Source organism: Barbatula barbatula (assembly GCF_947034865.1).
Source record: "Barbatula barbatula genome assembly, chromosome: 18".
In the NCBI taxonomy this organism is placed as follows: Eukaryota; Metazoa; Chordata; class Actinopteri; order Cypriniformes; family Nemacheilidae; genus Barbatula; species Barbatula barbatula.
The window spans coordinates 2,668,821-2,680,255 of record NC_136781.1 but is presented as its reverse complement, the minus strand read 5'-3'; the positions used below and the strand labels follow the sequence as shown (position 1 = coordinate 2,680,255).

The following is an 11,435-nucleotide window of genomic DNA, read 5'->3' as shown; positions in this document are numbered from 1 at the left end:
CGTAAATATATAAAAACTAAATTTTTGTGAGTATTATGCTATGCTAAGGACTTCATTTGGACAACTTAAAAGGCGATTTTGTCATCATTTAGATTTTTTGCACACAGAGTTTTAAATGTTTGTTTGGCAGTATTTGGCCAAAATACAATTTATACATCAATAGAAAGCTTTTTTCACAGCTTTATGTAAAAATCGATATTTTGTTGTCCAGGGTCACATACATTTTGAAGTTTAGTACTTGATGCAACAGTAACAGTACATAGTCTTATGGATATGAAATACTGTCTATTATACTGCATTATTATATTGTACTAATATAAATATATGTGTGTGTCTAAAAAAAACAACTTGTGAAACTTGAATGAAAACAGTATAGGCAAAGAAAGAGCAAGGACAAGTATAATTTCTTGGAACTTATTTACTGTACAAAAGTCATTTCTAGCCAGTACAGCCCATCAAACAAGGAAACACATAGCACACCATGCAAAGTCAAAACCAGTGCAAAACAAACAAGTAAACTCAAAAACTTTCATAATAATAAACTGTGAAAACATGCAAAGTCATCCAAATGTGATAGGGTGGACTGGAAAACAACATACAAATTATTAATATTACTTAGTTAAAATATTATAAAACATAGCAAAGAGAAAAAAAACTTCAAACTTCTTTCATACCACTAAATTCTGTTCTGAAAAACATGAATTCACCGCCTGCTTACGCAGTTAACTAAAATTCCTCTTTACAAAATTCCACTCATTTTTTTTTAACTGGAACCTCAACATTACATGCCTTCAAAACTGTAATACTGAACACGAAACTGATAACGCAGCCTGAACATTAGAAACCTCGCCGGTTTGATGCCTTGCATATGGTTTTCAGCACATGCTCGGCGGTGGCCCGGTGAATTTCCCCCTTCATGGCATGAGCGCTGGTGCCCGGCAGGATCTGGACACAACCGTACAGGGGAATGGGAAGCGCTGGGATCAAGACTTTATAGGCGAAGTAGAGGAAGCCGTCGGGCCCGGTGTGATGAAAACGTGTTTCGTACCGCGGAGCTCCGAGTTTGTTCATCTCGCAGAGCCACTGCAGCTGAGACACGGCGTCTTGAGGTACCAGCCCATCTCCAGGTTGGGTGGTAGGACGGCCTACCGCCCGAATGAAGGGCTGGGGGGCGATGTGGGTCGGGACGTTATGAAGGGACGGTGGGGGTTTCAGGTGGGGTGAGGTGATAAAGGGTTTGGGGAGGGGTTTTAGACCAGGTGGGGTAAGAGTGCCTTTGTCTGGTTTGGCTTCCTCGACATGCTTGGATTTTGTGGAGTGAGACAACCATCTTACAGTGATGCAAATGGCGTACTGCTTCTTGAATGCTGACAAGAGATAAAATAACTATGAATATGAAACAATTTTTATAAAATACAGCATTTCTTATTTTGGGGAAAACAAAAAATCAATGAAAATGTCTTCAAATTAAAAATTGTTTTGTGAAATGCACTCTGCTTTTTTTTAAGAGAAAATAACTTTAATTTAGTAAAAAATAAATGTATAAAGTCTCCCACATGATATATCCCAGCATACCTTGCACCAATATTTTCTTAGCCATGGATGCAGCATAGTGGGAGGAGTATTGGACTATAGCCACCACCTCTCTCCCTTTAGGCCCGCCCACTTTCAGCATGACATCATCCACGCCCTCTGAGAACATCCGAAGCACCATGAGCAGTTCTGGCTCGCTCACGTTAGCCGGCAGGTCCCCGAGGCGCAGCTGTCTCTTCTCCGTGCTCCTGCGCACGGTCAGTCGAGCCCCTTCCGCTAGGCGGTATTGGTTGAGGGTCATAACGGCACTTAAGGCAGTCACCTGGTCGCCGTACTTGGCGTAGGCGAAGCCACGGTTCTGGCCGCTGAAGTTCATCATGAGACGGAACTCATACAGAGTGCCGATGCTTTGGAAGAGCGGGATCAGGCGGTCTTCGTAGACGTCACGTGGTATCTGACTGATGAAGACCTCGCAGCCCGGACCTGGAGCAGGACCAGACCAGCCTGATGGAAGAGAAGAGTTAAAGCGACAGCTCACCCAAAATGGCTTTCATGCCCCTGAAGTTGTTTCAAATCTGTAAACATTACATTGTTGTGATAAATACAGAGAAATATATTTAGAAGAATGCCTGTAATCAAACAGTTCTTGGCCACCAATGACTACCAAAGTAGGAAAAATAAGGTGATCAATGGTGGCCAAGAACTGTTTGGTTACAAGCATTCTTCCAAATATCTATACAAATATATTTGAACAGATCAGGAGCAGCTTGAGGATAAATGAAGACAGAATTTTCTTTTTTTGGTGTTCCTATAAATGAGAAATAATCTAGACAGCTCCATATGAATGAAGCACAAGGTACTGGATCAAAAACATAAAACATGTGTTCTCTAGATAACCAAATCAACTTGATTTTGGCATTTTATACTTTTACATCACTTCATATAAACCAAAAATGTAATAAATATCTAATAAAATAAATTGGCTCGCATTCAACAATTCTACCAAATTTGATCGCATGTATTTGATTAATTGCAACTTCTGTTGGCACAAACAATGTTTTTCTATTGTTTCTTGTTCCTCCTCTTTAGCAATTTTATTTTCTGTATTAGAATTTGGTTCATAATTTCCTAAGCAGTCAGTAGTCCTACAAATATATATATATAGATATCTTATCTGACACGTTTTTTGAAGTCTCCACTAATAAGCTATTGAGTTGGATCAGGTGCGTCAGGCGGAACCATGGGTGCTCCAGGACAGGTTTGAACCCCCAATTAGCTCATTAGATCCGAGTCTGCATGATCCGATTGTAATGTGTCTGATAACAGGTGGGGGCGCGCCAGGACGGAATGGAGCATCTCCATCCACTCCAGAGGTACGTGTTTGTTCTCGATTTGGCGGCGTTTAGATACCAATCTATCCCTGAAAACATTCTCTGAAGGAAGACGAGCAGTTAGCGAAAGTACCAAACACAATCACCTGCTGCCAATCTGCCATCATTGGAAAACCATTTGCATCAATTAGTTGAATTTGACTCCTTTGCAAAGAAGGTTAAATCAATCGACCCGATAACCAAAACTTGCACCAATGATGATGCGTGGCCTATAATAAATCACATCAAGCGCGTGGCTGCACCAGTCGAGTTCATAGATGGTTGTTTGTCACTCACATGTGCCAAGTTACTCTTTTGGCAACAGGACGATTCATGCTTACTGGTCTCAAACACACATCACCTGCTTAAACTTCAATCGATGCCACAGGAGGAAATACGATATTATAAGTGATTCCGTGTGATTTTACTTTAGTCCCGCGTGATGAGCTTGAACGTTTGCGTTTTATTATCAGAAACACGATGACAGAAAACCAAAGTACCCACCCAGAGGGGGACCACCATATTTCCTCTGACCATTGACCTGTGTTAAGGTGACGGAGGTCTTTTGCATCCATTCCTCCAAAGACTTCAGTCTCCACGGGTTCAAAACCTGCAAACAATAAACACGCAGTCGAGTGATGTAATGCGTGCAAAGCCTGTTAACGCAGACGCATACATTAAACTCAATAACATCAAACACGCGAGGAAAGTCTTCCAGGCTCGAACGAACACTTCAAAGCGGAAAGTTTTGACAAACACGCTTTGATGTTTTGCGACTAGTGTGTTTATAAATAATCTGGGTTTATAAATGTCGTTTGTCAAATACATTTGGCGCATATCGTTCACCTGTAGCTGTTCTCCTTCCATCGTGTTGCCTGCGTATGATGATAAAACGGCGCACCTGTACATTTAGGGAAGGAGTCACGTAAAGGTCATTAAGATGTAACAGATGATTCCTGTAGAGAGGACTATTGGACACTTTTGAGAGGAGTGGGCGGATTCGGAGGAAAGATCTCACATTTCAGGACCATGATTGGGACGAACAAACAGAAGTGATGCTAAACCATCATAGCAGGCCTTCAAAAACTGAACTTGGATTTTAAGTTATAATTGTCTTTTTGTAATAACACATTGTATATTACAAAGTATGAAAACGGAATCATCAATCTTACTCCTCTTTTCGGAAGTTTGTGTTTCTTAAAAAGTTTAGCTTGATAACTAGTGAGGTTCTGCTCTTCGCCAACAGATGGCAGTCTTGCTTTTGATTACTTGATCAACGACCTAGATCTGACTTTACAAAATGCTGATGGTTTTAAAGCTTGTTTCGTGTCGTTTAAAAGTTAAATTTTCTTCTTTAGAAGTTTGTGAGCAGCTTTTAAAAGTATTTATTGTTGCATAATTTTGTAGCAATACATTAAATGTGAGGCGTACTGCTTGGGTAAAGTTGAAAGAGGTCGTGACCTTTTTTCCTATTAAGCTTTCTACTGAGTGAAGCTGTTTGAGATTTATGTTTTGTTGTTTTTGTTAAGTGCGAATAAATAATCATATCAAGATATTCTGTCTACTTCACCGATGACTACACTTTAAAGGCTGTTCTTGTTAAAACGTGTATTTTAAAATAAATGCTCTAAAACAGAGCATATCCGTGATATTTTGTTCAAAACAAATGTCTTTGTGAGTGTGAAACATTGTCTTTAATATGGATTATTATCTCATTTTGATCGATGTTGAAAGTGTTCAGAGACCACACGTCATGCAGCTCTGGTTTAGGATGTTAAAGGGATACTTCAGCCAAGAAAAAATTTTCCCCATGCTTTACTCAAGGCATCCCGACTGAATATGGTTTTCTTCTTGAATGATAATGAATTTGGAGTTATAATACCATGTATCCTTTTACTTCCAAGCTGTAGAATGGGAGTGAATGGTGGGGCAATTCTTTGGAGCTCCAACCGTGCCTCTGGTTCAAAAAGAAGGCTTTGGTCCCTGTCAGCCACGAGAGCATTAAAAAGGTTGTCAATATGAACATTTCTCTTAAAATAACACATCGATTCACTTCAGAAGACCTTTAAGACCACAGAACCGTGTTGAGCAGTTCTTTAAACGATGGATGCGCTTTTTGGAGCTTCAAAAAATTGCCCCCCAGCCACACCCATTCTACCGCTTAGAAGAAAAACTATACGTGGTATTATGACTCCGACTGTATTATTCTTCAAGAGGAAAGTCATATTCAGTCAGGATTCCTTGAGGGCGAGTAAAACAGGGGACATTTTTTCTTGACGTTAATATCCCTTTAAAATGTAAATCTGCAGAATGTCGTAAAAATGATCAGACTTTAAATTAACACCTTTTCAGAGTGCAGGTACTTAGTTTGTGAGTGTATGATGCTGTGCTAGATGAAAAGCTTAGTTTTCAACAGCTCTGACGTTTTTGCTGGACTAGATCTCGTCTGCCTTCAGTTGCCTCCACCAACGGTTTTTAATTATCAGTTTGAATTATCAATTGGCATCTTTTCTCTTTGCACCTTTCATATTTTGCATCGTTCAATTTCCGGGCTGTGAGATGTGCGACGTATCTTTTGCTGTAGTGTAATTACCATTTGTTTGCAAGGAAGTGCACACACATCAACGCCTCCTAATGAAAAGAAGGTCACGTCACATTGTCACATACGCTACAGTCATGATGATAAATATGTTTTACACTCAGTTTGATTTAGATGGTCAGCTACTGTATGTGCGGATGCATATTATATTCATAAATTGGTTTTGTGAATCGTGTGTATTGATGGTTTTATGTAATGATGGTTTTATCCAACGTTGGGATTGAAGGTGGTGCACATGTACCTGTGTGATTTAATTTGTCGATCATGAGCATAATTAAGTTGTGTTTCTCGTTTATTGAGCCTCCTGTCTAATTAGTTTCTAACCTTTTACATCTTAATATAAAAATATCTCCAATCCCGCTGATGTTTCCCAGGTGCTGATGTTTGGTGCATAGCGACAGCAGTTCCGTTGCCGTGGGGTTGTCACACACATCTGTGAGTTTGCCCTGAAACACGCACTCATACCCCACCCATCCCACCTCGGAAAGGGGCTCATCCCAGCCACTCTGTATCCCAAGGGGCTCACCGGAGGATACACAATCTGTCCAATGTCAAATCTCATATCCTCAGTTCTGTCACTTCGCTGTAAACACTCACACACGCTAACTTTAAGGGCGTTTCAATGAACTTTGATCTTCCTTTGGGATTTAAGAGTATGGGTCAAGCAATATATGGTTTTACGGTAGTTGATGGTTTGAACATCAACAGTTTGCACGGTGGATGATGTGACGCACTACAAGTGTTTAGATTTTGCTGAATTTACGTTATGTATTTGTTGAATGAATATATATATATATATATATTTCGGTCCCTAAAAAAACTATAGACCTTCAGGTGTACACTTAAATGCTTGAAATTGCTTTCTTACATTTTTGTGTTGCCAATTTAAAACCAAAGTGTGCAAAGCTGAAATCTTAGCAAAGTGTGGCCACTTTTAAGAAGCTACAGTATTTTTGATAGTTTACTTCACAATTATTCTGCATCGTGAAAATATAATATAAGTTGTGTTTAAACTTTAGATTTGAATAACTGGCCTAGCTTAAATATTTTTAGCACCATATCTCTCAAACAGTAGTACATTTGAATATCAGACTGTAGCTCAACAGATTTCTGTACTCAATTCGTTTTCTTTTATCTGTTGCTATTTATTCTTCATTCATTCTTGAGCTAATAAAACAACTTCCATCTTAAGTGCAGGAAGACAACAGCTATCATTTCTTAAAAGCCTATCAGCAGCACAATAAACAGTCGACAGCAGCGCTTTACAGGGTGGAACAGCTTGCTCGTAGCTCAGAGGCTCCCTGATGTTTTAACCCTAAAAATAAAACGTCTGTCTCGTGTCTGTGAGTGCAGTCCTGCTAAAACTCTCTCAACAGAAAGAAAGCTAAAGCAAGCATCACTGTTATTATTGCTTTTAGTCAAGGTTCAGGGTGTTAAACTTGATACACAGGACTGAAATGATACCTCGCGCCGAAACTTTAGTTACTGCGCAGCATCCGTTTTTAAAAATGAAACATGTTGACATTCATGGTTTACTATAGAGATTTCTCAACTGAATATTAAAACAAACGAAAGGAGCACATCTGTTACATCTCATATGATCGGGTATGTCTTTCCTCATTACAGTATGTTATGTTTAGGGTGTATCAGAATCATTTGTGTATCTGTTTGTATTGGTAGGTGTATTTCTACCTGCTGTGCGTATGAGTCTGTTTTTATAGCACATGCTCGTATTTGCTGGCTGATTGTGTGTGACCGTGTGTGTGTGTGTGTGTGTGTGAGAGAGAGAGATATGAACACTAACAATCAAGGTGAACAGACGTTGCTAATTCAGGTTGCTGATAAAACGTGTCGATGGCCCTTTTGTCGTGCTTTCATTACTGTTGCAGTGCTGTGCGTCTGTGTTTTCTGAAGCGTGCGGGTCAATATTAGTACTAGAGTCTATCTGAAAAGGACATGTTTGTTCTTCCTCCACCTCACCCCTCCTCTCTCTCTCTCTCTCTCTCTCTCTCTCTCTCTCTCTCTCTCTCTCTCTCTCTCTCGCTCTGCTATGATAGGTGTGATACCAGACAATGGTGTGAAGGCCTTTCCAAAGGAAGTGGAGAACTTGGACCGAGAACAAGAAGTTCAAGTGGAGAAATCTCCTCGCATCAAAGTGCCATGTTCTTCAACTGAATTAACAGTGGGCGTTCTTTGGGCATGATATTTAAATCTGAGGCGAGGTATGCTATTATTTTTCTATGTGACTTGTTATTTTTGCCAGGCAGAAAAATCCAACCCTTTTGACTTTGGCTTGTAAGTAACCACCTGGCATCAAACCAAAACACTTCAGCAACCTTTTAACAATTGCATAGCAATGTGCAAACAACCGCTCGGAACACCTTGGCAACTGAATAGCAACGCCTTAACAACCAATCTCAAAACGGGTCTATACATCTATAGAGAATGCAAGATTTGGGCTAGAAACTCACAAAGGATTTTAGCCACACCGCTGTGGTCAGATAAATGTAAACGGAGGTCAAGTCGTGCCACTTTCTCCAAGACATACAGTGTTTTTATTTGTGCCCAATGTGCAGCATATTGTTCGCTTCTGATGTTCTTGTCTCTTGCACACTCTGGATGTAAACAAACAAAAAACATTTCACAGCCACCGTATCATATGTGCAGACAACAAACATGACTATAACAAAAATTCTTTGAACGTGAATCTCTGTTCACACTCTACAGTTAATTCATTTGTTATATAAGTTTGTTCAGTGTTGTTTTATTCATTTGTATAATTTTCTGCTCATCCAAAGGCTTAAATTAAACCATTGATTCAGAAAGAGACTTAGAAAGTAAAATGTCATAAATTACTAAATGCATTTAGACAATATCTGTCTGTCAGTCTGGACACATGCGCCTGACCTGAAGTTTTCGTATCTTGCAGTCTGTGTTTGGTAGGCTATATACAATTTATTTTATATAAATATGTTATTGTATATTTATTGCATTTCATTAGATTAAAACTACTCGACGGCTATTGATTGATTACGGAGGTCTACCAGAAGTTAAGCTTGGGCTGATATAATGTTTGTTAGATAAAAAGTTGTGTAAAATATGGACATTTTAATAATTTCTTTGAGTGTGTGTGTGTATATATATCTCTATATATATATGTATATCAACGTAGTAATTGCCCATTTTAACTCATTTACCTGATGCTCATGTTGTAAGTGCCTTTCTGGTTGTTAGGGTTCTCTGAGTGGTTGCTGTGTAGTTACTTATCCCCCATCTCTATGATATTCCAGAAACGTAGTTCACGTGTTGTGTATGTGGTGTGTGCATATTTGAGTGGCACAGCTGCATAAAGTTGTTCTGTGTGTGATAGGGAGATGTAAACTAAACACATCTGCCAACTTCCTCTTTTGGCCTTAGGTCATCAAAGCCTTACAGAGCCAGTGATGTATAAAAAATCAGTTCGGAGATTTTCTACAACTTGGTCTTCTCTTCATAACTTGTCAGGAGAAATCGGAGTAACCTTGGAGAAGAGCAAATATTTTATTCAGTGGATTTAGTCTCCACCGTATATCCCCATCGCTGCGCGCGCGCGCGTATTCATATGCGTTTGCGTCAAAAATAGAGGGCGAAGGATGGGAATAATGTTTATGATTGCAAAGGCCTTTCTATTTATATGTGTGTGCGTGTGTTTAACATGGAGAACTGGTGTAGTGTGAATTGCAGTAATTGCCTTGTTTGTTTTGTTTTGGCTGGTTCTGTGAGCTGGTAAGCCATCGCCTCACTGCCTCTGATTGTTTGTCATTTGCCATTTCAAGTGGAACTAACAAGCGTACAAACCGAATGGGATTGAGAAATTGTGTGTGCGCGCGCGCGTTTGTAATACTCTGAAGAAAAGATATTGTCTCTTTTTCCCCTCTCTCTCATCAAGCAAATATTCCTTCCACCTACGGACATTTTAATTTGTTCCAACGTCCACGTCTCCGTCAAGCGCGCACAGAGCGGATCATTGTGTGCCGGGCGAAGTGCGTGTGTGCGCGCGCGCGCCTTTGCTTATGTGACACCTGAGTCACTGGAAGTACATTATCGCTAATGTCCACTTCTGTGAAGTGACCTCATGGATGACCGCTTGGTTGCACCAGCAGTGAGATAAGAGTCTGATAGTGGAGTGCCACAGGAAAAGGTCACAGTCATCGTAAAGCAATGAAGAGGTGAGCGAGCGATGAACGGAGTGGAGAAATCAAGAGAGAGAGAGAGAGAGAGAGAGAGAGAGAGAGAGACGAATGGAAAATGCATTTGGGATGCACGAGGAAAGATTGCAATCGTATACAAGAAACGCGTAAAACTGAGTGGAATTGCGTGGGGCCATTTTTGATTAAACGAGGTTCAAATGAGGGACATGACAGAGCTATGTCGAGGGACCAGAATATAGAAGAACATTTTTTTGTGGCAAGTACCATACCAGCAACCCCATAGATGCATACTATAAACTTCTCGGCACACCTTAGCAACCACATAATATCACCTTGGCAACTACAAACTTGAAAGGGGGCATGGGGAGGCATCACTTTAGTTTGATTTTGAAGGCCCCCCATTGTCCACAGAAATATTTAAAGGCCCCTCCCTAGATTTTTTTTTACAAATAACCAAATACTGAAATGTCTTGATGTTTTATCTTAATTTTATGCTTTCGGCTTATTTTAAATAACCTTGACCTCTGCCTGTTTGAAAAAAGGTGATGAAATTGCATCTTGCATTCGAAGAGGGCACAAAGAGTTGCCAGAATGGCTGAAAACGAGAGTGTGCACCGAAAAAGCAAAGTGTGGCTGTCCGGCCCCTACAAAGCCCCGCCAGATGGAAGCACTCAATGTAACGACTCCACAACTGTGACATCATCAGGCCAACGGCTCTGTATGACATTTACTCTGATTAGTTAAACGGGTACGATTGTCTGTCCAGCAAACCACCAGCGTACACGCACATGCATGCGGATGACCACTGCAGTAATCAGCAGAATGTGTATCTACATAAGCTTCATGATTATAGCACCAGTTGTTGGACCACGTAGGGCCCCTTGGACAAATCAAATTCTCATTAAAGTTTCAATTGCATATCTGAAATTGGAACAAGCGTACAGCTTTGTCATCCCTGTGTTGTCCTGCCAACAAAACTTCAGAGTCTAAAGTTCGAACAGTCTTCTGTTCACACTATCCAATGTTTGGATGACTAGCCGTTCATTTGGGATTTCTCAATATGGGGTTTTGTAAACACACCGAAACTAAATACCCTGTGAACCCTCATGATGAAATCTTGGATATTACCATTTGCCTGTTGCACTACCCTTATGTGGCATCTTGATTAACTGTTGTTATTAATGTTTAATATACTATTTATTATGACTGGTTCAGTTAGAAAGAACCCCTAGAAATCAAAGTTGTTATAGTTGTTAAATCCCCATTTTCCCCATTTTAATTTGATATAAAATTACTATGCTCTTTTATTGCTACAGAACAGTCCGTGTGGAGATTAAAAATGTTCTCCTATATGGCATCTCTCCGTTTTGCTTTTAACTGGAACCTTTATGTTTATGTGCGTGTTGGTCAGGCTGGTCAGGGATTTTGCATGGATGCGCAAGAGAATGCCGGAGCCAATCACAGGCGGGCAGATGCATGTAAAATTGGCCGCTGAGTTTGAGGACAGGATTGAACACATAGTGCTGTGGGACAGCTCGCAATCACGCGTCTGTGCTCGATCTAGCGCTCTCATACTTTACATTTACGCGATTAAATGCGCGCATTGGCACATCCAGTGCGCACCTTCTTTACGCGTCTGTCATGCTCGTAGTTGTCTGATTACGGATTATCGTTTAAGAAAGACAGATCGTGAGTATATAGGACATCTGGTGCTTGTGCGTATGACAGTATTAAATGGTATTG

General features: G+C 40.3%; 2 protein-coding genes across 4 annotated transcripts in view; one reads left to right on the top strand and one right to left on the bottom strand.

The window, feature by feature from the left end:
- Window positions 1–174: 174 nt before the first annotated feature.
- On the bottom strand, window positions 175–3,861 carry dnd1 (DND microRNA-mediated repression inhibitor 1). The gene is made up of 4 exons (XM_079479926.1): window positions 3,750–3,861; window positions 3,408–3,513; window positions 1,576–2,037; window positions 175–1,367 (listed from the first exon to the last, which is right to left on the bottom strand). The coding sequence occupies exons 1-4, from the start codon at window positions 3,810–3,812 to the stop codon at window positions 838–840; spliced, it is 1,161 nt and encodes a 386-aa protein (XP_079336052.1). The 5' UTR covers window positions 3,813–3,861; the 3' UTR covers window positions 175–837.
- Window positions 2,759–11,435, top strand: part of gfra3 (GDNF family receptor alpha 3) — a 27,869-nt gene continuing 19,192 nt past the window's right edge. The window contains exons 1-2 of one of the 3 annotated variants that reach the window (XM_079479924.1): window positions 2,824–2,906; window positions 7,560–7,724. The gene's annotated coding sequence lies outside the window, so the exon portion shown is untranslated. Of the gene's footprint in view, window positions 2,907–7,559; window positions 7,725–11,197; window positions 11,382–11,435 lie in introns of those variants that run through there. The other 2 variants (XM_079479925.1, XM_079479923.1) reach the window with 2 other exon arrangements.

What these genes read in the sequence shown, in the direction of transcription:
- dnd1 (XM_079479926.1), bottom strand. Translation starts at nt 3,812, where the DNA reads ATGTACAGGTGCGCCGTTTTATCATCATACGCAGGCAACACGATGGAA. An exon ending in TGGAAGGAGAACAGCTACAG is followed by an intron (nt 3,514 to 3,749) that starts GTGAACGATATG and finishes TATTGTTTGCAG; the next exon opens with GTTTTGAACCCGTGGAGACT. An exon ending in ATATGGTGGTCCCCCTCTGG is followed by an intron (nt 2,038 to 3,407) that starts GTGGGTACTTTG and finishes CTCTTCCATCAG; the next exon opens with GCTGGTCTGGTCCTGCTCCA.